This window comes from Durio zibethinus, chromosome 26 (assembly GCF_047325235.1).
Source record: "Durio zibethinus cultivar Kanyao isolate XHJ-2024 chromosome 26, ASM4732523v1, whole genome shotgun sequence".
In the NCBI taxonomy this organism is placed as follows: domain Eukaryota; kingdom Viridiplantae; phylum Streptophyta; class Magnoliopsida; order Malvales; family Malvaceae; genus Durio; species Durio zibethinus.
Genome location: NC_143187.1, coordinates 18,329,124 through 18,357,098, shown reverse-complemented (window position 1 = coordinate 18,357,098; position 27,975 = coordinate 18,329,124). Strand labels below are relative to the sequence as shown.

At 29.1% G+C, this 27,975-nt stretch overlaps 1 protein-coding gene across 2 annotated transcripts; it reads left to right on the top strand.

Moving 5' to 3' along the window:
• The first annotated feature begins 186 nt into the window (after nt 1–186).
• Nucleotides 187–9,918, top strand: LOC111275372 (berberine bridge enzyme-like 21). Of its 2 annotated transcripts, XR_016334072.1 has the most exons (3): nt 187–1,783; nt 9,271–9,643; nt 9,760–9,918. XR_016334072.1 is itself a non-coding variant. In XM_022860724.2 (2 exons), exons 1-2 carry the CDS (start codon nt 187–189, stop codon nt 9,369–9,371), a joined length of 1,698 nt encoding a protein of 565 aa, XP_022716459.1. In that variant the 3' UTR covers nt 9,372–9,918. The 2 variants fall into 2 exon arrangements, 1 of the variants encoding a protein (XP_022716459.1); XM_022860724.2 differs by having other exon boundaries at nt 9,271–9,918.
• Nucleotides 9,919–27,975: the final 18,057 nt, after the last annotated feature.

The following is a 27,975-nucleotide window of genomic DNA, read 5'->3' as shown; positions in this document are numbered from 1 at the left end:
ATTTTATAGATTTTATAGATATGGAGAATATATCATGTTTCCTTTTCTGTCTGGATATTTTTCCAAAGTAAGCTGTCTGGCCGTAAGTTAGGTGCAATCCTCTTTAATATTAACAAGTGTAGCATAGAATTTTCATACCATCAACTTTATAAATCAAATCATCAACAGATGCCGATCACCTGACCCATGAACAAAAGTAGAATGCCAGTTTCGATGAAGCTGTGGCTTTCGCTTCTGCTTGCTCTTGTTTTCTTCAACTTTTCCTTTTCATGGGCAGCCTCAGATCCTGCCTATCAATCCCTTCTCCAATGCTTAATTCAATCCATCCCATCCTTCAATGTTTCCACCATTCTCTTCTCTAAGTCCAATCCCTCCTACACATCAGTTTTGCGTGCCTATATTCGTAACGCTCGTTTCAATACTTCTTCCACCCCAAAACCACATATCATTATCACTCCTTTGGAGGAATCCCATGTTTCCACCGCCGTAATCTGTTCCCAAAAGGTTGGTTTCCAACTCAAAATCCGTAGCGGTGGCCACGACTTTGAAGGCTTATCTTATGTTTTTGACAGGCCCTTTTTCATTCTTGACATGTTTAATCTGCGTTCCATATCTGTTGATATGGCAGATGAATCGGCCTGGGTTGGAACCGGCGCAACACTTGGAGAACTTTACCATAACATTTGGGAGAAGAGCACAGTCCATGGATTTCCTGCAGGAGTCTGTCCCACTGTCGGCGTTGGTGGGCTCTTTAGCGGTGCCGGTTACGGTACCATGGTGAGGAAATATGGTCTGTCTGTGGATCATATTCTGGATGCCAAAATAGTTGACGTTAACGGAAGAATTCTAGACCGAAAAGGCATGGGAGAGGATCTTTTCTGGGCTATAAGAGGCGGGGGAGCAGCCAGTTTTGGTGTGGTTTTAGCCTACAAGATTAAGCTTGTTCCGGTGCCTGAGACAGTTACTGTTTTCAGAGTTGAAAGATTATTAGCAGAAAATGCCACTGATGTGGCTTTGAAGTGGCAATCTGTTGCTCCAACAACAGATAATAATCTTTTCATGAGGATGCTATTGCAGCCAGTGACGAGAAACAAGCGAAAGACGCTGAGAGTGACGGTTATTGCTATGTATTTGGGGGAAGCCAAAACTCTTGTAGGCCTGTTGGGCAAGGATTTCCCTGAATTGCGTCTAAGGAAAGAGAACTGTACGGAAATGCGTTGGATTGACTCGGTTCTTTGGTGGGCTAATTTCGATTTGGGAACATCACCTAGAGCCTTACTCGATAGAGATCTTAATGACGCTTATTTCCTGAAAAGGAAGTCAGATTATGTGCAGACTCCAATTCCTAGAGATGGGTTGGAATCGCTGTGGGAAAAGATGATTGAATTGGGAAAAGTGGGGTTGGTTTTCAATGCATACGGAGGGAGAATGAACGAAATCAAGGCTACGGAGACTCCATTCCCTCATCGTGCCGGGAATTTGTATAAGATCCAGTATTCCGTGAACTGGTACGAACCTGGAATTGAGGCAGACATGAATTACACAACTCAAGCAAGAATACTTCACGATTTCATGACTCCGTTCGTGTCCAAGAATCCAAGGAGTGCTTATTTGAATTATAGGGACATTGACATTGGGGCCACTGAAAATTGGACATATGAAGAGGGCAAAGTTTATGGGGAGAGTTATTTTAATGGAAACTATGAGAGGCTGGTGGATGTGAAGACTGCCGTTGATCCAAAGAATTTCTTTAGGAATGAACAGAGCATCCCTCCTCGCTCAAGTAAGTAAGACGACATAGAAGAATATTATAATTTTTTTTTTTTTAAGAATATATGTTTTGATAATAAATAAATTCGTGAATCTATCATTAAACATAATTAGAGTTGTCACTAATTTTTTATTAAAAACATGATTGGTCTACGAAAATTTTAAGCTTGATTAAAGATCTTTAAAGAATAAATTTTAATTTATTAATCAAAACATGATTCAAAAATTTAATTACGTATGAAAAATGTTATAGCATTATCACATTTTCATCCAAATGACGGTACCATTTAATTTTAAATTATTTTAAAAGTCTATCGTTTTAATGGTTTTCTATTAAACTTTAACATTTAAATATTAAAAACAACTTTTAAGATTTTTTCATCGATTTGGTAAAATTTTTAAAATATTTTTTCATTTCAAGAGTATTAAAAAAATTCATTTGTTTTTTTTAAGAGGTTCCATTGTCAAAAAAAAAAAACTTAATCATTATTTTTATTAAATTTTGCTTAATAAAAAATATATCTAATTCTTTTATTATTTGGACCAAAATAAAAAATATTATCTCACTTAATTTCTTAGATAATCGTCTATTTATGATTAATAATAATTTTATTCTCATAATTTTTTCTTAGTTTATATGTTTCATTTTTAAATTTTTTACTATTTAAGTCAAATTTAAAAATATCTTTTCTAAAATTCAATCTCTATTTATTTGACATTTATTTCTTAAAAAGAAAATAGTATAATAATTTTTTTTGAAGTCTCATCTAAATTCAACCAACATTTGGATTGAATTTAGACAAAACTTTTCACCTAAAAATCTCATAAAAATTTAGGCATTTGTGATTTTTCTTGAGATTTTATCATTGGATAATTTTCATATATTTTCAGATAAATTTACAAATTATATTTTTATTTTTTATTTGGAAGGAATACAATTACTTCTATTAAAATTTCATCTAAATTATTTCATTATTCAAGCTAAATTTATAAAAATTTTTCACCTAGAAATTTCTTAAAAAATTTACCATTTGAAATTTTTTAAAATTTCATCATAGGATAATTGTTAATTTATTCCTAAAATTTTATTAAATTTATTTATATGCTTTTTTTATTTTATAAAATGACAATAAATATTAATTATTTTTATTGAAACTTTATATAAATTTTTTCTCCATTTCAGTCAAATTTAGAAAAAAAATTTCTCACCTAAAAATTTTCTAAAAATTAACCATTTGTAATTTATAAGAATTTCATCTTTGGATAACTATAATTTATTTTCAAAATTTTATTAGAGTTTCATTTTATATATATTTTATAATTTGGAAAAACTTCAAATAATTTTCCTAGAAATTCAATCATGCAAGAATATTTCAGAACTAAATAAATAATATAAATAAATCAATAAATCAATAAAATAATAAAAAACTAAAAAAAATTACAAAAAAGTCAGCTCGGCTCAGCTTGGATTGCAACTTTGCTGCAAAAAAAAAGAATCATTTGGAGTTGCTTGAATGGCTCAATAAGAAATCAACTCCAAAATGTGAGTTGGGTGCACTTAGGTCAGGTTGACACATAAATCTCCTTTGGGTCGACATGCGGATCTTGAAAATTTTTTAAAACAAAACAATGTCTTTTTGTAAATGTATAAAAGCCCAAAAAATCCTTTTTTCTTTATATTTCTTTTCCTTGCTCTCTTTCTCCTATTTTCATTTTCTTTCATTCTTTTTTTAAGATCGGATGAACATCGATTGAATGTTAGCTAAATTCTAAAAAATTACCAAAAAGTCACCAAAATCTAGAAAATTTTTGAAAAAACTTATAAATTTCAAAAAAACCACAAAAAATCACCAATTTGAGTCTCTTGAGTTTCTAAAAGCCTCCCACAATTGAATCAATCTTGCAATTTACCCCAAATTTCCTAACAAATTCCCCAAAAACTTTACTATAAAAAAAATCACCTTTGTAATTGTTGTGTGTTGATTCATCGGTTGTTTTGGCTTTATATAGCCAGTAATTCTTTAGAGATAAGAGTTAGGATCGGATTAACTTGCAAAACTTATGGATTATCTCCAAAATTTTATCTTTAATTCATGAAATTATCAAGAGCCCAATCAATTTTAAATTTTGGTTGACACTTTTTTATTTTAAAAGTTATCACTTTTTTTTAACAGTTAATCAGATAATTTAAAAACAAATAAATGAAATTAAAGCTAAAGATAAACAAAAAAAACATAAAATAAAATAGATAAAGAAAATGATAGAAATAAATAAGATAGATATAATAAAAGTAAATACATGAAATAAATAAAAAATAAATGCAACTAAAGTAATCGGATAATTGAGCCTAAAGTGAGTCCAAGCTCAACTGATTTGGGTCATGGACAAAATGGAGTGTTTAGAACTGCCTTTCTTTGAATAGTTCTATGAAACAGGAATTGCACAAAAACATTGATACCCATTATGTTCGAACCTAAATTATTCAACATTTTTTTTGTTTCCAAGGCTCTTCTAAAATAGAGACACACAACTTTAAAAATAAAAGTTCTTCCAGCATAAAGGCACACAACTTTAAAAATTAAAGATGATACTCAAAAGTTTTGCCGATCATGTCCACAGGATTTATAGATCGTGCTCAAAAGATTTATAGATAATGTTCAAATGACTTGGTGATTACGCTTAGAGGTTTTATAATATCAATTCTAAAATATATTCAGCTCGAAAGACTTACAAATATTATCTGAAGCTCTTATAGATCATGCTCGAAAGTCTTATAGAATGTGCCCAGAAGATTTAAAAAATCATGCGCAATGGACTTGTTGATTATGCCTAGAGGTCTTATAAATCGAATTTTGAAAAAGTTTATTTCATACGAAAGCTCCACAATTTAAACATTTAGAAAGATACTTAGAGGTTTTAAAAAGATCATGCCCGGAGGACTTGGTGATTATGCTCAGAGATTTTACAAATCAAATTTTGAAAAAGCTCTTTTCATACAAAGGCTCCACAACTTTAAAATTTAGAAAGATACTTAGAAGTTTAAAAAGATTATACTCGATGAACTTATAGATCATGCCCAAAGGATTTAAAAGATAATGTTTGGAGGTCTTATAAAATATGTCCGAAAGACTTGGTGATTATGCTCAGAAATCTTATAAATCGAATTTTGAAAAAGCTCATTCCATAGGAAAGCTCCATAACTTTAAAATTTAGAAAAATACCTGAAGGTTTTAAAAATATCATGCCCGGAAGACTTAAAAGATAATGCTTGAAAATTTTATAGATTGTGCTCGAAGGACTTGGTGACTATGTCCAAAGACATTAAAAATCAAATTTTGAAAAAGCTCATTCCATAGGAAGGCTTCACAATTTTAAAATTTAGAAAGATACCCTGAGGTTTAAAAAAATCATGCCTGAATGTTTTATAGATTATATCCGAAAGACTTAAAAAGATCATGTTCGGAGCTCTTATAAATCATTCTTGGAGGATTTGGTGATTGTGCCTAGAGGTTTTGTAAATTGAATTTTGAAAAAGTTCCTTTCATATGAAGGCTTCACAACTTTAAAATGTAAAAAGATACCCAAAGGTTTTAAAAAGATTATGCCCAATGGTTTTATAGATCATGTCCAGAGAACTTTGAAAAGAGTATTCGAAAGCTTATAGGATGTACTCGGAGGTTTTAAGAAGTATTACTTAGAGGTTTTCAAAATTGATACTCGAAAGTTTTTAAAAAAAATACCTTGAGGTAAATTTTCATTTAATGCCATCATCAGAGGTTTTTTATCTAAAAAAAAAAAAAATTATCTTGCAAAGTTTTCTTTTCTCAACCAAAGTTTCAAACCTAAGTTTCTATTTTTCTTATCTATTGAAAGTATGCAATAGGTGCAATAAAAGGAATGAATGTGATGCATATAATACATGAAATGCATGAAATCAATACCATATGTCCTTAATTATGGTACCATAATTCGCGAAACCTTTTTTCTGACTTTCCACCATACATCATCAAAACAAACTAACAAGTTCAAATATTTTAACATTTTATTGGCTTAATCAACTCATTCTTAAAAATCATTCTTCTTGTCTATTATTCTTTTTCACTAGATGTCCCTTACATTTGACATTTCTCTTTGCCCCATAAATATCTCTTTCATCATAGTATGTACCTATTTCCAACAATGAGCATTGAGATTCAAAAGACCACTTGAACATTCCTTAAAATTTTCACTAATAACAATAGATATTACCCCACATAACTATTTTTCTAAATATGAACCGATTTTTCGCATGTGATTAGATCTCTTAAAATCGATGATTACTATGCAGAATGAATGTGATGAATCACAATTTAGTTTTTTCAAAAAAGATGTAATGATTTGACACATCATGATTTTAGTTATCAAAGAAAACTTGGCCAGTAAATGAGAAAAAAAAAATCAATGTCTCTTCATTTAGGCTCATAAACGAAGATGATATTTTAAGGTATAATCTATTTTGACACTCTTTTAAGTTCTTAACATATAGTAGTTTAATAAATACCAAGACTAGCCGTGCAAGGCTCCAAGTTTTGAAAAATAAAGAAAGGTTCCAGATTTTAAAACAATTCATCAAAATAGGGTTGATCAAAAGTCTTTAATGCACTAAGGTTCATTAAAAAATGCCTTTACCTAATACCTCTTGCATCAATTAGTTTCATGAGTTGTTTTCAAATTTTCACTTTTACTTTAAACTGCCATTTTAAGTTTTCATCATAGAGCTTTATTTATTTATTTTTTTTATGATTATTCCACCATGCATTTGAGCACTCAAAATTAATCTAAAACCCAAATTTATGATTTTCCTAAGGTATCTATACATAATCAAAATGGACTTTTTAAATGATATAACATAGGTCGAGGTTTAAAGTTTTGAAAGAAATGATAAAAAGGTCGAAAATACATGCTTAAGGGTAATTGAACTGATGATCATTCTTTTCTATAAAGACATTTCCCTTTACTCCAAACATGCCTTTTCATCTTTTTTTTTTTTTATCTTTTTTTTTTGCATGAGTTCAAAATTTTTAGAACTCAGCTTACATTAAACTTGCCCCTTTAACATAAGGCATTATTTCCTAGCCCCTCAACATAAGATCAAATGCCTTTTTGATGAGATTATTCTTTTTTGAATTTACCCTCAAATTTGAAGAATGATCTTTGGTTAGGGTTCATTCAGAAATAAAAATCAATAAGCTCAAATGGGATAGCAAATGGATATTTTCTTCTTTCATGAAAAGAATTTGAAAGATGGGCATTTTTCCTTTCTAGTATGGATACTTTTATTGAAAAGCCATTCTTAAGAGAAGACTTTCTTTTCTCATTAATTTTAGATTCATTTAAATGTCTCATATGCATAATTTCACAATCTTTTTTTCTTTTTTTCCTTTTTTTTTACAACTTATGCTTGTCATAACGTATAAGTCTAAAAACTTAATCGCTAGACACAACAAAAGTAGTTGCCACCAAACTTTTTTATTTAGGTGTGATTGTCTACTTAGGTTAATCTATCCATTCAAGGAAATCTTAAGCTTGACTATGGATTCTTGAAAGAATAGGTTCTAGTTTGCATTTTAGAATTAAGTTTGAGAGTTTGATTATGTATAGGGAAAGTTATAGCACCCTTACATATCCATTTAATGAATGGTACCATTTAATTTTAAAACATCCTAAAGGTCTATGGTTTTAATGGTCTTCTATTAAATTTTACTATTTAAATATAAAAAAATAACTTTTAAGATTTCTTTATCAATTTGACAAAATTTTTAAAATATTTTCTCACTTCAAGAGTATTCAAAAATCCTATTTATTTTTTTAAAAAGGCTCCGTTGTAAAAAAAAAATTATTCATTTATTAATCTTACTTTATTAAGTTTTGTTTTATTGAAAATATATCTAATTATTTTACTATTTAGGTCTAAATTAAAAATATTTTCTTATTTATAAATTTTTTAAAGAATCATCTATTTGCATTTACTAAGAATTTCATCTTCAAAATTTATTTTTTATTTCATTTAGGCCAATTTTAGAAATATCTTTCTTAGAATTCAATCTCTATTTATTCGTCACTTATTTCTTAGAAAAAAATAATATAATAATTTTTTTAAGTATCATCTAAATTCTTTTGTCATTTGGGCTGAATTTAAAAAAAAATTATCTAAAAATCTTATAGAAATTCAACCATTTTTTATTTTTCTTAAGATTTCATCTTTGGATAATAGTCATATATTTTCAAACAAATTTACGAGTTACATATTTTTTCTTTTTAATTTGGAAAGAAATGAAATTACTTTTATTGAAATTTTGTCTAAATTATTCTACAATTTGGGTTAAATTAAAAAAAATTACTCACCTAGAGATTTCTTAAGAAATGTATCATTTGAAATTTCTAAGAATCTTATCATTAGATAATTATTAATTCATTTCTAAAATATTATTAAATTTTTTTTATAATTTAAAAATAAATATTAATTATTGTTATTGTTATTGAAACTTATTTAAATTTTTCCTTAATTTGGGTCAAATTTAAAAAAAAATTTCACTTAGCAATTTTTTAAAAATTAACCATTTGTAATTTCTAAAAATTTCATATTTGAATAATTGTAATTTATTTTCAAAATTTTATTAAAGTTTTATTTTATAAAATTTAAGATTTTTTTATAAATTAAAAAACCTTTTCCTAATAATTTTTTCTATATACAAAACTAATCAAGTAAAGTGTATCACAACTAAAAGAATAAAAAGAATTCATAAAAAAATAAAATGAAAAAAAATTACAAAAAAATAAAGTTCGGCTTGGCAGTTGGAGGAGAGCTTAGTTGTAGGCACATGAAATGGCTCACGGCTCAGCTTAGTGACTTGTGGCTTGGCTTGGCTCAAATGGAAAAAGAAATGGATTACAGGTTGCAGGTGCTTTTAGGTCAAACAAAAGGCAACACACGAATCTAGTCTCTTTATCCCAATCAAAGTTGCATTGTTTTAATAGTAATATAAAAAGTCTTTTTTAAGCACTTTTTCATTTGTCAAATTCTTCATTCTCTCTCTAAACACTTCTTTTTTTTTTCTAAACTTTCTTTTAGGAACAATGATAGGTTTTTCCAGATTTTAATGTATCTTTACTGCTACTACCATCTTATGCCTTTATCGACCGATGTTGGAATTTCTTCAAAATTTCACCACAATCTCGTCTTAGTTTCTTCTGTCATATGCTTTAAATAATTTCTTCCAAAATGGTCTCGATCGTTGTTGATCTAAGTTCGAAGTTATGATTTTCTCATATTTTTTTGTCGTTTTGATGGCCATTATTTGAAGGTATATTTTTAACTTTGTCTTTAGCCACATTTTCACAAATTTTGAAAACTCTAATATTTTTGGAAGTGGGTTAAACCAAAACCAAAAACAAATCTCTTTTTTGTTTTTAGTGTTTTTTTTTTCTAATTTTTTGCTTCTCTTTTTATCTGTGTGACAGTTGATCACTATTTGGATGGAGTTGATGATGGTGACAGGACTTGGTCTCAAGGGTGGAAGTTAACGATTGTGTTGGTCATTGGCTACTTGATTCTTGCTTAAAGCTGGGTTCTTCGATTTGTTGGCTTTTGTCTTTGTGTGTTTGCTTTGAATTCTCGATTAGTGAATTAGTGGTAATGGGTGGTTTAGACTAGTGATTTTGGGTATTTGTTGAAACTATCTAACGATTTGTGGCTTATTGAGGACTGGTTTGTTTTTTGAATTTCTAAGTTGTAATTAGAATTGTCATTGCTTTCAGGTGCTACTTTTGTATATGTTTGAGTGGTTGGTGACAGTAGGTAATAGGTGTAAAAATTTGGTAAAGTGATTTACTGGTATTTGCTAATCTTTCTTCTTTATTTATTCTTTTGGTTTTCTCTATTTTTTATGTGTTTCTCCATTGTTTTTTGTGTATAACTTTGGATTTACTTTGATTTTATGTTGGTTTTAGGTGTGAATGTGTATGGAGAGAGAGCCAGTTGGTAAGAATGGAATGTTGGTTCTTTGTAGAAGGGGTCTTGGTTAATGGTAATGGTAGGAAATGAGTTGGTTGATGTAGTGGTATGAGAAGACTGATGAATTGGCACTGATGCAAAGATGGTAGTGTTGATCGAATGGGGTTTTTTTTTTCCAGTTGATTACTCATAGGTTGTGATATTTTTGCTCTCTGTATTTTTCTTGTCAAATATAAGTCCATTTAAAAGGAAAATTTAACCAAGTCTCAATTTGGTTAAGATTAGATTTGTTTCAACCAAAGCTAAAAATTATCCCCAATGTTAATCTCAAATTATTTTTGATAAAAATTGTAGACACCTAATTTTGTTTAGGATAAGTGAATTTCGATCAATTCTTAGGCTTGATTATTTAACTTGCATTTATTTGGATGCTCGTGTTGGACCGAAATAAGAATTGTTTTAGGATAAATTATTCTTGAGTTAAGGCCCAATCCAAATAGAACTTGGGCCAATTTTTTTCAAAGCCCAAGTTTAATTTTTATAAGCCCAATTTCATTTAAAACTAATTACTTCAATTAATTGAAAATTCAAATAAAGCTAAAAAAACTAAAGCTGATTTACCATGGTAGCCAGTTTTCCTAAGTTCTCTTTACCTAAATTGCCTCCATATTTTCAGCTTTTTATTTTTTACTGATGTTTTACCCTTTGTTGACTCCAAACATAAATTCATCAAAACTCCAAAATGCAACATTACACAGCTAAAAGTTGCAACATCAATTGTTGTAATAAGACTCCAAAAATCTCAACTCTCAATGGGAGATTATGAACCTATCTATCAAAAGATTGGTAATATAAAATACCTAGGACTTTAAAAGAAAATGGGGATTTTTACAAAAAAAAAAATCACAAAACACCCAACAATAAAAGACCCAATGACCATCTCAACACCAATACCCTTGCCCACTACTTACAAATCATTTTCACAACTTACAGCTCTTAATAGAAACCACCTAAGTACCCTTAACCCCACACCATTTAGCAAAAAATCACTCCTAAACCGAGCCTCAAGCTCATTACCTAACAACCAAAAACCACAAAAAAAATCCATAAAAAAAACTCACTTATACATTAAAAAAATCACATCCCCTAAAATGGGAAACCACAAAGCCATAAACAAAAAAAGAAAAAGCTAGAAAAACAATCTTTTTGGTCGAAACTTTCAAGGCTAAATTTAGGAATTTGAGGCTAGTTGTAGGCCCAACAAAGGTTGAATTGGCAGTCAAGAAGCCAAGAGAATTTTTTTTATGGAAAATTTAGAAATTTTTTTACGACTGATGATGATTGCCGATAGCACGACGGCAGAAGAAACAACGGTCGGCACTGCTGCATGCCATTAGAAACTAGGTTTAAGGATTTTTGGGCTTTTCTTATAGAGAGAAGCTCTATCCCTTAAAAAGAGAAAGCAAAAAAAAAAAACCAAAAAAATTTTGGGTTTTATAAAAAAAAAAGACGAGCGAAAATGATGCCGTTTTACCCCATAACAATCCACGTGTGGACCCAACCTGGGCATATCATCTGCGAACTTGATTTGTTTGCCTGTCTAAGCCTCACCTCTAAACCAATCCAATTGAACCGGCTCCAAACCAGACTAAACCATGAAAAACTATTGTAGACCACCAAAAAATCATTGAACAGTGTGAAAAACCACTTTAGACCGCCTAGATCATTGACCAGTTGTTAATCAGCGCAGTTCAATCATTTTTTTATTTTTTATTTTTCTTTTAATTTACTTTTTTATCTTTTCATTATTATTTTTTAAGTATTTTTTTATGTTCCAAAATAAAATTTTTTTATGAAAATAAGTTTTAAATTCTTGATAATTTTAAATTTTATTTTTTAAAATAAAATAAAATAAAATAATAAAAAACATAAAAATGAAAATCTCCAAAGATGAAATATTAAGGAAGTCTAAGTAATGATTTTTTAAAATCTTTAGGTGAAGATATTTTTTAAAATACTATCAAAGTAATGGAGTATTTACAAAACATTCAATATAAAAAGATTTTTGTAAAATAAAAATAATTAAATAAAAAAATCATAAAAGAAAAAATGTTTACAATAAAATTATCTATAATAATGCATGAACATTATTATTTGTAAGAAATTGATTATTTAAAAATAATTGATTATAAAAAATAAATGAAAATAAAAATCTTCGAAGATGAGACCCTAAAAAAATCCAAATAGTGATTTTTTAAGAATCTTTAAGTGCGAAGATTTATATAAAATGTTACCAAAGTATTGGAGCATTTAGAATAATTTTCAATAAAGATTTTCATTTTTTATAATAAAAAATAAGAAATAAATTTTATAAAAAAATGAAAAGAAAATATTACTTTGGCTAAATTATAAATATTATCTTATACATTTAAAATATTAATTTTGAATATAAATAAAAACTACTGAGAGTTGAATTCTTGAAAGATTCAAGTAACATTCTTGACAAATCCCTAGTTCAGTTTGGTCATCGACTTGATTCTTCGTACAAAGTCAAGGTCCCAAACTTTGAAAAATATGATCGAACTAAGTGCCCATCCACTTATCTCATAATGTTTTGTTGAAAAATGATGGGTCATATGCATAACAAATAGCTCCTAATTCACTACTCTTAAGATAGTTTAACAGGGTCGACAACCAAGTGGTATGTCTAATTAGATCGAAGCTGAACACATTCATAGAAGAATCTTGCACAAGCCTTTATTGGTTAATATACACATGTGGTTAATTTGACTCTTTATAGATTGTCTTTTCAAAACACGAAAAAGAAAGTCAATGAAAGTTTTAAAGAGTACACCCAAAGGTAGAGAGATGTGACTGCTCAATATAGCAACCCCTAATAGAGAAAATATTCACTGTTCTATTTGTTATCACCCTGAACATTTCTTATTAAGAAGGAATGCTCTAGAATGTCACCAAAAACTTTATTGACATGGTGATTTTCGAGAAAATGATAAAAAATATAATTAAGAATGGCAAGACTAAGTTTAAAATTGTGATTGATGCTAAAAATGGGCAGTGCATTGAAAAAGAATGAAAAGGGAGGTGCAAATAGTCACACTTGAGAAGGATCTATCCAAAAACTTCTCTCTGTGTAATCCTTATCTTTTTAATTAACCATACTACCTAATCATAGGCAACACTTCTCAAAGTCCATTTCTTTGTTAGCCTACCCAACAATTAGGTTTTCAAGAAAATCTCATTCCTCACATGACCATTTGTGATCCCATTCCTGCATCTAGGTTTACCATTTGACTAATAAAAAACCAAAAAATGTAAAAAAATAGCCAAAAAAAAACTTTTAATCCCTATTTTTTATCTTTTACTTTTACTAATAAAAAATTAATGCCTCACCATGAGCCTTTGAAAACAACTTTAAATCCATTAATAAGGAGTTATGATCTAAATAACAAATGTGATTATCATATGAAGGCAATTGGTCATTTGACTGAGAAATACAGGCAGATAAAGAAAAAGATTAAGGATCTTATCATCTGTAGCATCTTGACCTTGGAGCTTACGAAGCAATGGATATCTACTTTGTATTAAATCTAGTTGCAAAATTTGAAGAGTTAAGATATCAAAGGAAGTTTCAAGTCTTAGAAGATTAAGGGCAGTTCTTAAGCTTATGGAGTTTTATTTTGTATACATATGCATGGCTTGCACATTATGTTGCAAGGATGTATTTGTTGCATGGAGTCAATGTTGTTGGATTTTTGAATGAGTGCTTTATAGTTATTATTATTATTATTATTTATTTTTTAAGCAATTGTTCAAAAATAAGACCCATATAGCATACTTTCTAGATCGAGAAAAAATGAGAAACAAAAAAGGAAAAATGATTTCCAAAATTCATAATGATGAATCTTAAAGAAATGGTGATCACTATTGGGATAAACCTACCCCAGAAAACACTTTTTTTTACAAATGCTTCCATTCCTAAAACCACTCGAGGAAAACCATTCAAAAACTTAATGTTTTAAAGGGACACAAGTTTCAATCCTATCTTCACCTAACCATACCATGACATATTAAAAGGGGATAATCTTTTCTTAGGCAATGATTGATTAAACAATTACTTTGAAAAAGGTTTTTGTTTTGGATTTTTTAAAAATTTAGCAAACGTGATACTCTTTTTAAAGATTTGATTTTGGTAATTTGATATGAGTCTAGATCATGCTAGTTCTTTGAAAACAAAGCCATTCACTCAAACTTCACCAAATGGCGACAAAAACATGATGTTTCAATTGCCTTCCTAAATTCATCATTGTTCAATGTCTTGGGGTATATTAATCGAAAGAGCAAGACCACTCATTGTCCTGAAGACAACCTAGCTTATACCATAACTATTTCTTTTGGTGGAATGATATGATCAATCTAAAAAGCTTTTAAACATGATTCCCATCATTATATGTACCTTTTTTGAATGGCAAATCAAGATAGAAAACCTTTTATGAATTGTATATAAGTTGTGTAGGTATGAAAAAATGGTGTGTAGACACCCCATTTTATTCAAAAAAAATTTCAAAATTGAAATCTGGTTAAAATGATGTTGAGAAATTTTTGAGATTTAATCCCAGAATTAAGTGGCATTAAAATGGCGTTGAAAAATTTTTGGGATTTAATTTCAGAATCAAGTGGCATTAAAAATGATGGGGAGAGATTTTTGGAATTTAATTTCAAAATTATATCAAATAAAATCATAGATTTAAGGAGAATTGATTAAGCATGAATTTCTTTATAAATCTGTGATTACACAAAGAAAATGGGGGAACACTAAGCCACCTCCAAGGATAAGAAAACAAGAAAGATAGAGCACCTTGAGGAGCTCATGATTTCTTTTCGTTCTTGTATAGTTATAGAGATCGTGGACGAGGGCCATCGAAATTAGAGTTAGTGGAACGATTATTGGATCGAAAACACATAAATGATGCACTGGACAAACATCTAGATAAGTCTTCCCCATCCACTTGGAGGGGCTTGAACAGTAAAGACAAAGAAAGATCCTTTATTCCTTCAACTTCTACTAACAGTGAAGAATCAAACATAAGTGTTTTTGATAGAGATGACACCTTTTAGATCTCATGGTTTTGCAAGTTACGAGGCAATGAGTTTTTCTATGAAATTGATGATGATTACATCCAAGATGACTTTAATCTTTGTGGCTTGAGTAGTCAAGTTACGTATTATGACTATGCGCTTAATTTTATATTGGATGTTGAATCTTCTCATGGATGAATTTTTTGGCTGAATTTTAAAGTTTTTGCATGGACTCGCAACCCGTGTGTCGATTTGCGCTTTGACTCGACTAGATCGTAGGTTTTTTTTTCATTTTATTTTATTTTTTGATTTTATATTTTATATTTTAAGTTTTTATTTTTATTTTTAGATATTTATTTTATTTTACTAATTTTATTATTATTTATTTTGTTGAATAATTTATTATTAAATATTTTGTTATTTTATTTTAAATAAATAAATAAATAAATCTTTTCAAATAAATTTGTTAATCCTACCAAACTATTGAAGAATTTTTATGGATTTAAATGGAGTCCACCAAACTATTGGAAAATTTCATAAATAAGATTTTTTTCAAAAGAATAAAATTTTCAAAAATATTTTCAAAAAAAAATCTTATCAAACTATTAGAAGATTTATCTCAAAGTAAATCCTATTAAACTATTGGAAGGCTTTACTAAATAAAAATACATTAATAAATTCGATGATAGAGCCTCTTCAAGGTAAGACACTAGTCTTCATGAATACTTTTGAGGTAAGAGAATTATCTTAAATTGCTATCAAACTATTGGGGTAATTTTAAGACTAATTCTCAATATTAAATATTGTAGCAAATTACAAATATGTTTAAGGCTTGAATAATCTGAAATCAAATTGGTACCATTCTTTGGATGGGTGTTGTGAGGGTGCTGTAACCTTCCTTATACATAATCGCACTCTCAAACCTAAAATCTAGTTTCATAGATTAGGATCTACTATTTAAAGATAGCTAAATCAATCTTGGGACTACTTTTTAAATGGGATAAATTTGATCAGGTGGCCAATTATACCTAAACAAAAAAAATTGATGGTGACTCCTCTAATTCATGTCTAGAGGTAGATCCATAGATCTATATGTTATAACAGTTTGGTTACTCCGTTAGGAAAGAATTCAGAGTCAGGCCAATAAATGATTTCTTATTATTTTAACCTCACTTAATAAATTTGAGTTTGTTTTCTTTCTTTTCATTGCTTATATTTTGTTTAGTTATTCACCTATAAATCTGTCATTCATTTGTATGTGCATAACATAAACTCTCCACCCGAACTCTACCCTTAGAAGGGAGTGAAGTACTTATGTCATCATGAGATCTCATATCTCCGCTTGGGCCTAAAACACTCCCACTCAAATTAAATTTTTTTGCTTGTAGCCTATGATGGATAAAGATTGGGGTGCCTTACTAATCTATAATGGATAATGATATAAGCAACAATATAAAAGTAATCCAAACCGTATATATTTAACTTTAAGAGTCTAACCATAAGTAGAGCCATGTCCTTCCACCCTTTATAGTTAACCCAAAATTTAGGGTCATGTTGTTAGTTTAATTGCTTTATAGTGTTTATTCTATTAAAATGACTAACCAATTTTCTTGTCTTATTTGTTTCTTTTCTTCTTGTGCATATTCATAAACATACATGCATTGCATTACATTCATTCATGGCCATTTATTCATTATGTCAAATCATGCCAAGATCACTTATTCCAGATTATGGTACTAAGGTGCAAGAATAGCTCGACATCTGTATAACAACCGAACTAGAGCTAGAAAGATGAGGCAAGATAATGCAAACCATTTTGAAAGTTTGGAAAAGGCTCAAGAGGTAATTAAAAGGAAACTAAGCAAAATCTTTGAATCTTTGATAAAATAAACCAAAGAAAAATGGTAGAGGAATATATCTTGCATGAAGTCATTAGTCACTATATTTTTCAAGTTTTGATCCATATCAGACCCAAGCTACTCCAAGCTTTCAACCATAACAAACCACATTCTCAAGTTATAGTTACCTGAGAATGGCCTATGCACCCAATCAAGTAACTGTTCTGAGTTACACTAATTTTGTCTTACCTAAAAAAGTAGTCAAGCCAATCTAAATCTCCAATATAGATAAGGCAAAAGAAAAAAATGAAATTACAGATGGCTACTCTTCAAAAAACTCTAAGACTGATCAAACAATGAGCATGATTGAGGAAAGATTACGGACTATAGTAGGCATTGACTTTTACTGATCCATGGATGTTGTGAGACTTTATTTGGTATGAGACGTGATGATACCACCCAAGTTCAAAGTGTCAGAATTTGAAAAGTATGATGGTACTAAATGTCCCATTACACAATATATTATCGTAAGATGGTAGCACATGTTAGCAATGAGAAACTACTCATGCATGTGTTCTAAGATAGCTTAACCAAGTCTGCTATAAAGTGGTATGTTTAGTTGGACAAGACTCGCATAAGATTGTGGAAGGATTTGACTCAATCTTTCATTAATCAATATCACCACATCATAGATATGACTCTTAATCACCTTTCATTGCAAAGAATGGAAAAAAAATTTGAGTCCTTTAAGGAGTATGCTTAAAGATGACGAGATGCCACCGTTCTAGTGCAGCTTCTCTTAACCAAAAAAAAATGATAGTTTTGTTTCTAAGCACTTTGAAGTCACCCTATTATAAGAGGATGATAGGGAATGTAACAAAAAATTTTACTGATATGATGATCTCAAGAGAGATTATTGAAAATGCCATCAAGAGTGGTAAGCTTAATGAGGGAAAGACCAATAGTGCCAAGAAAGGTGAGATGCCTAAAAAAGAAAAAATGAAGCTCAAGAGATGAGTTTTGAGGGACAACAATTTAAAAGTTATGCTCTATATCCAACATATGTTCATCCTGCTTACTACTCAGCCACCAATAATGTTGCACAAGTTTTTTACCAGCTTATTTCTCAACCATGAACAACATTGCTCTAAGTCCTCATCAACCAACTTTTCAAGCAACTGCATATGGGCCTAATCTTATTACTACACCAGTTCCAAAGCCTAATAATCAAGCGAGTAGTTTGGGAAGATCCAAGAGCAATTAAGAGAAAGCTCATATTGATCATATCCTTATAACTTGTACTAAGCTATTTTTAAAATTGTTAAAAAATGACCTAGTATCCCCAATCTTTTTGGAACCATTGAAGCCATCATATCCCAAATGGTATAATGTTAATGCCTTATATGACTACCATAATGGGAATGTGGGTCACTCCATAGAAACATGCCCTACGTTCAAGCATAAGGTGCAAAGTGTAATTCGAGCAAGCTCGTTGAGTTTCAATGAATCAGGGGGCTGAATATCTATAAAAGCCCTTTACCTAATCACTCAGGGGCATGATTTTGGGAAGGCTGATTGAAACTATTATCATCTTAAGATTTTTTGAGAATATGGATCTTTTTTATGTACTTGGATTTCATCTTATTTTTTATCATTTTAATAAAAATAATAGATTTGATTCATTTTCATAACATTCTTCTTTGTGTGAATCACCATTGTTTACTCTTATCTTTTCATACTTTTTTTTCATATCCATTCTTTAATTTCAGATAATGAATATTCAGGCAGTCATGATGATAATTTAGGATTCGATGTTAAAAACACCATTCATGATAATCTGATTGATAGATAGAGATTATTGATTCATTGATACTGTTGAATAAAAAGAAGATAAATCAAGTGAAGAGTTTTAAAAGTGATGTAACATATGATATTTGTAATTGTTAATTCACAAGTCTATTTTTAATCAATAAATGTTCTTCATTAAGAGTATTCATGTTCAAGATAAAAAATGACTATCTTTCTTCTATCCTTAAAAAAAAGAGTAAAATTATCCTTTTCTACATCATTTAAGCTTATTGAAAAATTTTTTTGAGGAAACCTAACCAAATATCACTTTCACACTGTGGCAAAGTTTGAGAAGCTTGTTTATCCTTAGTGATTTCAAGGGCAAAGCCCTTCTATGCCTAAATTTTTCTTGAAAAATGATGAAAAGTAAAAAAAAAAAAAAAAAAAGAGAAAAAAAATGAAAGAGAAATTGTTAGGACAAAATGCCAATATGTTCCATATGAAAAAATGATCTTTGGTTTGATAATTCTTAAAATATAAGTTGAGGTTGTTTTGTCTGTTTCTTTCATAAACTTTTATCTTAGCTTACGTTACGTCGCTTAGAAGTCTATTTTAATTGAATGAGAATACTCGAATTGAAAAATTATGAATTAAATTAAGACAGATTTTTCATTAGATTGTTTGGGATTTTAATCAAAGTATCACTGATGGATAAAAGGGAAAGAGAAATGAAAAGAAAAGATAAGAAAAAGATATCCAACAAAAAAAAAGTAAAAAAAAAAAAGAAATAAGGAACATTTAAACTGAAAACCTAAAATGGCAGTTTAAATAAAGATGGAAACTTGAAAAAATAATTTCATGTGAGGCTCCTAGGAATAAGGATGATCGGCTCAAAGACTAGGGATATTGATGGAATGTGTTTTTAAAAGAGAATTCTGACTTGGAGTTCACAATTGTTTGAACAATCATTATTCTAGATATTAATATCCCATTTACATAATCACAACATTTTGCTTTCATTTATCTTTGAGTTATTCTTAACCATACCTTTTTCCTTTTAATAATAAAGATTTATTTTTCTTATTCTGTACCAAGTGTTCATCCCTTAAATGAATAAAAAAAATATATCACATTTGTCATGAATTAAAATGATGGTAAATAAATGAAGGATACCATTCGTAAAAGAATTTTCCATTATTTTGAAAGAAATCTAGGATGAAAGAAGTGAAAAAAGTATGAGAAAATGATTTAGAAAAGGCAAACAAGGTGCCAGTGATGAATACAATAATAGATTGGTCAACATAACTTGTGAGTTGGGACCAGATGAAAAAAATAACATGGATCAAAAGATAGGATGTGTTTTAAAATCATTAATGCTGAGAAGCTGAAAAGGAATATATGAGATGGTGGACTTTTGATAACCTTATTACCATAGTTGAAATTTCATGGCATTGATTTAGTAGCATCTGCATTACATACGTTTTGTTTTCATTTGCATCCTAAATAAGGCAAGCACTTGTATTATTGCATTAGCATTCATCATTTGTTTGACCTCGACTTGGTCATGATCATCTTTTTGACTTTCGATTTAATCCCAATCACTTACTTTAATCTCGACTTAGGTCAGATCATCTTTCTGACTCACGATTTGATCTTGATTACTCATTTTTTATCTCGACTCAATCTAAATCATCTTTCTGACTCACAGTTCGATCCTAATCATTCATCTTTGACTTTAACTCAATCTTGGTCATTTTTTTTTTTACTCATGGTTTGACCTCAATCATTTATCTTTGACCTCGACTCAGTTTTGGTCACTTTATGTTTCTTACTCTTTCAATTTTGTTATAAAACCTTTATGAATCTAGAAACCTTTGTTACAAAACTTGAAATCTTACGAATTTGAAAGTCCTTATGAACTTGAAACCTTTGTGAATCTCGAACCTCTGCAAAACTTAAAATTTTATGAATATTTCATTCTTGTGAACTTAAAAGTCCTTACGAACCTAAAATTTTTATGAATCTAGAACCTCTGCTAAACTTAAAATCTTATGAATCTTTCATTCGTGCGAATCTGAAAGTCTTTGCGAACCTGAAACTTTTACGAATCTAAAATTTTTGTGAAACTTGAAATCTTGTGAATCTTCCACTTTGTGAATCTGAATACCTTTGCGAATCTTGAATCTTTACGAATTTATCATAAAACTTGGAATATTGAGATCTTTCAACTTCTGTTATGGAACCTTACAAACCTTTGAATGTCCAAATTGTGAATATTTGGATTTCGAGTTAAAATTTTGAATTTTATTTTCTAGCCTATGGTTCAATCCCGGTCACTCATTTTTTATCTTTGTTAAGACCAGATCATTTTATTTTTACTAACTTGTGGTTCCATTTTGATCACTTGTTTTGATCTCGACTTGGTCTAGATCATTGTTTTAATTTGTGGTTTAATCCTAGTCACTTGTTTTGATATCGGTTCAATCTGAATCATCTTTTGACTGCGGTTTGATCCCTCACTCGTCTTAATTTCAGCTCTGTCTAGATCATCTTTTAACCATGGTTTAACCACAGTCAGCTCATTTTGATTTTGACTCAGTTCATATCATTTTATTTTTCATACCTACGATTTAGTCTTAGTTACATGTTTTGATCTTAGCTTAGTCTAGATTATTTTATTTTTTTGATTCACGGTTCAATTTTGGTTATCCATTTTGATCTCAATTTAGTCTGGATCATTTTATTTCTTGTTTCACAGTTCAGTCTCGATCATTTTCCTATTTTGTTATACTTAGATCACTTTTTAAACCTCAACTTTTAGACTCGAACAAAATGGATGTCTTTTGTCATTACGAAATTCCTGTTTCATAGAAAATGCACAAAGAGGGACAACTATAGACATCTCATTTTGTCTAAAAATTTTTTCAAAATTAAAATCTGCTTAAAATGATGTTAAAAGATTTTTTGGATTTAATTGCATAATCAATTCACATTAAAATGATGTTGAGAGATCTTTTAAATTTAATTCCAGAATCAATTGGCATTAAAAATGATGGGGAGAGATATTGGCATTAAAAATGGTGGAGAGAAATTTTTGAGATTTAATTCTAAAATTAAATAAAATAAAATTATAGATTTATGGAGAATTAATTGAGCATGAACCTTTTTATAAATCTATGATCACACAAAGAAAAGGGGAGAAACACCAAGCCACCGTCAAAGATAAGAAAACAAAAGAGATAGATCACCTTGAGGAGCTCATGATTTTTTCTTGTTCTTATATAGTCATAGAGATCGAGGATGAGGGCAATTGAAATTGGAGTTAGTGGGAGGATCGTTGGATCAAAAATGCATAAACGATGCGCTGGACAAGCATCTAGAGAAATCTTCCCCATCCACTTCGAGGGGCTTGAACAACAAAGACAAAGAAAGATCCTTTATTTCTTCAACTTTCACTGATAGTAAGGAATCAAAGATAAGTGGTTCTAATAGATATGACACCTCATAGATCTTATGGTTTTGCAATTTACGAGGCAATGAGTTTTCTTTTGAAGTTGATGATGATTACATCTAGCATGACTTTAATCTTTGTGGCTTGAGCAGTCAAGTTTTGTATTATGACTATGCACTTGATTTTATATTAGATGTTGAATCTTTTCATGGATGAATTTTCGATTGAAGTTTGAAGTTTTTGCCTGGATTCGCAACCCGCATACCGACTCGTGCTTCAACTTAACCCAATCGCAGGTTTTTTTTTCATTTTCTTTTTATTTTTTTATTTTATTTTTTGTTATTTTATATTTTAAGTTTTATTTTATTTTACTGATTTTATTATTATTTGTTTTGTTGAGTAATTTATTATTAAATATTTTGTTATCTTATTTTTAAAAAATAATAAATAAAAAAATTTTTTCAAATAAATTCATGAGTTTTACCAAACTATTGAAGAATTTTCATGGATTTAAATGGAATCCACCAAACTATTGGAAAATTCCATAAATAAGACTTTTTTCAAAAGAATAAAATTTTTAAAAATATTTTTGAATAAAATCTTACTAAACTATTGTAGGGTTTTACTAAATAAAAATACATTAATAAATTCGAAGATGAAGCCTTTTCAGAGTGGGACACTAGTCTCCATAAATACTTTTAAGGTGAGAGAATTATCTTAAATTGCTATCAAACTTTTGGGATAATTTTAAGGCTAATTTTTAATATTAAATATTTTGATAAATTACAAATATATTCAAGGCTTGGATAATCTAAAATCAAACTGGTACTATCCTTTGGATGAGCGATGTAAGAGTACTATAACCTTTTTTACATGTAATTGAACTCCCGAACCTAAAATATAATTTTGTGGATCAAAATCTACTATTTAAAAATACCTAAGTCAATCTCTAGACTACTCTTTAAATGAGACAAATTCGATCAGGTGGCCAATCACACATAAACCAAAAAGATTGGTGGTGACTCCTCTAATTCATATATAGCGGTAGATCCACAGATCTATACGTTATGACAGGTTGTAAACAAAAAAGAAAACAAAATAAAAAAAAAAAGCAAAACTGATTATTACATCATACACTTAGGATATTTGAATATATAAAAAAAGTTAAAAAAATCCAAAATTTGAAAAAATTAAAAAAGAAAACCAAATAGCCCAAAATAGAAAAAAAAAAAGATAGAAGAGCAAAAAAAATCATCAAAAATTTTTAAAAAGCCTTTCTTTGAACCCATTTTTCTAAAAAGTAATTGCTTTCCAATTTAAGTAATCGTGTTTGAAATAACAAATAGACATCTTTTATCATCTTGTTTCAAATATTACACTTTTGAGCAAAATAAATTTATTTTAAATGAACCTTCACCAAGGATCATCCTCCACATTAAAGTGCAAAGATAAGGAAAAATCTATTCAAGAATTATATATGATATCTTTTGATAAGGGGCAAATGTTAAATAAATTAAGATTTGAAGGTTTTGAACTCATTCCATCACAAATATAAAAGAAAAAAGAGAAAAAAAAAGAGATAAATAATATGGAATGATAATATTTGAAAAGAGAAATGGTCTCAGACACATACTTTAGAACCTCAGCCTATGTTCTAAGCTATGAAAAATCCATTTTGATTAAGCATGATACTTAAACTGAAAAGCATTTTCCTTGAGAAGTTGTCATAATTGATGAAGTTTTTGCCATCTTTTCTTTGTGAAAGTTATCTTTTTTGAGCCATGAGTCCATTTTGAATAATGTGAAATTTTTAAATGCATGATGAAACAATCAAGAAAAAAAAAGCCAAAAAATGAGGGAAAAATGTTGCTTTAAGGTGAAAACTCCAAAAAGAGTAATCTAAAGCAATTTTGAAAGCTTTATAGCCAATCTTGATGCCTAATGAAGTAAAAGAAGCTAGTATGAAACAATCCACATTTTTGAAAGATTCGAGAACATTGATGCTTTAAAGGTTGAAAATCTTTCAAAAGGATTAATTTCAAAATTTTGAGCCCTTTTCTTTCATTCTTAAATAACCTTTCAAAATCTTGAACCTTTCACAATTGGTCCTAATATCAATCAAAGTGCCACATTGGAAGACTAAAAAAAGTATCAAGCAAGTCTAGTTTTCAAATAATTCATACTTTCTAGAAATTCATGTTTCATTAGTGAGCCTAGATAAAATATCATTAATATTTGTTATCAAATTCCCTAATGAATCAGAACCTTGACATGATAAACTATTCATTCTATTTGAAAAGGATCACTTTTTTCATCCATAATAATGAACACCAATTTTTGAAAAACTTGAAAGGCACATTTTTTGTTGAATATTTCATTTTTTTATCATGAAATTAAGTTATGTGGGGCAATTTTGGTGGCCAATTTTTAGTTAATTGTTAGGCATTTTTGTAAGGAGTGAAGAAATCAATTTTGGTGTAATAAAAAAAATTATGTTTGGTAAGGATTGTCTTAATGCAGAGTGAGTTTTAATTTATGAAATAAAATATTGTCACAAAAAAATCAGTCTTTTAAAAAAGTAGAATTTTCTTTAGAAAGAACAAATGAGATTATTTTCTAATGAAAGAGTGAATAAGTTCATGTGATTTTAGGGTAAAAGAAACATAACAAAGAAAACATTTCTTTCAAAAATGAGAAACATGTTCCACAGAGACGCACTTAAAGAGTAGTAAGAATATGGTGGTTTGTCCTCTTGAATTTGCCATGAGATGTAGAATGGGTGCTAATCATATGTATGCTGTATGATTGGATTTGAAAATGTGAATAAAAGTGAAAAAGAAAAGAGAATGGAAAGAAAGATGGGATGGAACGAAAAGGAAAACCTCTTGGAAAAAGGATGGAGAATGATTTTATGAGAATAAAGGAATAATTGAATGATTTGGAATTGAAAAGAAAAGAATTTTGTAAAATAAGTGCAAAATTCCTTATTATAGATGCAAATGCTTAAAAAAAGTCCTTTTTTTAAGCATTTGCGTCTATAATAAGGAATTTTGCACTTACAAAGGGCATTTGCATCATAAAAAAGGTCTTTACACCTGCATCATTGTAATACATCTACATTGCTAGGACATAAATTTGTATTTGTATGGATCATTTGCATCATGAAAAAATATTTGCATTGAAAAAAAAGTTGTATGTTCACATAGAGCAGTTATTCGTACCTTTGCTTGAAGTAAAGTTTGCATCTACATGATCATTTCAATAGTCTTGTTGTATCATGGTTATGTTTGTCAAATTTAGGTGGTAAAACAAGAAAAAATTTAGAACACTCAAGAAATGGTGTGGAACACTTTTAAAAGACAAAATTGAAATATTAAGCATTTTCAAATCTAAAAGATAAGATATTTTAAAACAAAGAGTGAAAAACTTTTGAAATAAAAAGTGAAAATTTTGAAGTGAAAAGATTTCAAACTCTAAAGGAGATTAGGATTAGGAGAATGAGTACATCATTTCCAAAACTTTTGGGTAAAATCTTACATTTTTTAATGATTTCCAAAATCTTTAAGTAAAATCTTATATTTTTTAATGATTTCCAAAGACCCTCGGTAAAACCTCAAATTTTTAAATAATTTCCAAAGACCTTTGAGCAAAACCTCATATTTTTAAATGATTTTCAAAAACCTCTAGATAAAATTTTAAAGTTTTAATGATTTTTAATGACCTACGGGCAAAATCTTAAATTTTTAGATGATTTCCCTAAACCTTCAAGCAAAAACTTGAATGATTCGTAAGACTTCAAAGTAGAATGTTTAAATTTTAAAGTTTCAATACCTTTAATGAGGGAAACTTTAGTAAATGTCAAGATTTATAAGACTGTCAGGCATAATTTTTAAGTCCTTCGGGTAAGATTCATAAGTTTTCTAAGCAAAATATATTTTAATGTAGATTTATAAGAGCTCCGAATATAATCATTGAGTCTTTCGGGCAAGATTCATAAGTCTTTTAAGCTATGTCCCTTTTAGTGTCCAAATATATAAGACCTTCAAGCATAATCTTCGAGTTATTGTGTTTTATTTTAAAAAGTTGTGAAGCCTATAATGAGAGAAGTTTTTCAAAAATTTTAAAAAATAAAATAAATTGAAAAAACCCACAAAAAATAAAAAAAACAAAAATAAAAGAATAATCAAAGATCAAGAAAATTCCCAAAAAAAAAAAAACAAAGTTTAAAATTTTCAAAAAATTACAAAAAAATCTTTTGAAAAAAATCATCCAATTGTTGACTTCGGACAAAATTGATATTTATATCTTTGCCTTATTCTTGATTCTCAGAATGTGCAAAGAAAGGTAGCTATAGGTAACTAATTTTATTTGAGATAAGTGAATTTTGATCGATTCTTAGGCTTGATTGCACGTCTTAACCAATATTTATTTGGATACTTAGGTTGGACCTAAATGAGATATGCTTTAAGATTAATTATACTTGAGTTAAAGCCTAATCCAATTAGAACTTAGGCTAATTTTTTTCAAAGCCCAATATCAATTTTTGTGAGCCCAATTTCATTTAAAACTAATTACTTTAATTAATTAAAAATTTAAAAAAAATGAAAAAACTAAAGCTATTCTACCATGGCAATCGGCTTTTCTAGGTTTTTCTTCCCCAAATTGCTTTCATATTTTTTGCTTTTTATTTTTCACCTAATGTTTTACCCTTTTGCTAACTCCAAATATGAATTCATCAAAACCCTAAAATGCAATATTACGTAGCTAAAAGTTGCAACATTCATCATTATAATAAGATTCTAAAAAATTTCAACTTTCAAAAGAAGATTTTGAACCTATCTATCAAAGGATTGGTTCTATAAGGTAACTAGGAATTTATAAGAGAATGGAGAATTTTTACAAAATATATTACAGGATACCCAACAACCAAAAACTGCACGACCATTTCAACCACAAATCATAACCCTCATCACACCCACCAATCGGCCACCATGTGCACCACGACCCTTGCCCATTACTTACAGACCCTTTTTACAACCTACGCCCCTAGCAGAGACCCAAGCACCTTTAGCCCCATGCCCATTCAGTAAAAAATCACTCTAAAATTAAGCCTCAAGCTCTTTGCCTAACAACTGAAAACCATAAAAAAAACTTATAAAAAAATTCACATACACAAAAAAAACACATCCCTTGGAATAGGGAACTACAATGCCATAAACAAAAAAAAAAAATGGTAGAAAAATATAGAAAAAATTTGTGGTCGAAACTTTTAAGGCTAACTCTAGAAATTTGGGATTAGTTGTGGGCAAAACGAAAGTTGAATTAGGAGTCAAGAGACCTAGAGGATTTTTATGAAAATTTTAAAAAATTTTTGAATATTGACAACGTCATAGCAGGGTAAAAAACTATGACTAGCATGGCCACATGCCACCAAAAATTAGGTTTAAGAGTTTTTGGGTTTATCTTGTAGAAAGAGAAACTATTTCCCTTATAAATAGAAAATAGAAAAAAAATAACAAAAAAAATTTAAGTTTTATAAAAAAAAAAGTGAAAACAAAGCCGTTTTACCCCAGAACAATCCACACATGGACCTAACTCGAGCTCGAGGTTTATGCACCCAACCCATTTGCCCATTTGAGCCTTAGCCCCAAATTGGCCCAATTGAACTAGCTTTAAATCGATTGAACCGTGAAAAACCACTGCAAACTGCTAGAAAATCATTAAACCATGCGAAAACCCTCTCCAGACCGCCTAGACCATTGACTGACTCAATTCAAGTATTTTTTATTTTTATTTTAATTTACTTTTTTATCTTTTCATTATTATTATTTTATTAGCATATTTTTTATGTTCCAAAATAAATATTTGTTTACGAAAATAAATTTTATTTTTTATTTTTTTTAAAAAATAAAATAATAAAATACATAAAAATGAAAACCTCCAATGATGAGATATTAAGTAAGTTTGAGTAGTGATTTTTTAAAATCTTTAGGTGAGGATATTTTACTAAAATACTACCAAAGTAATTGAGAATTTAC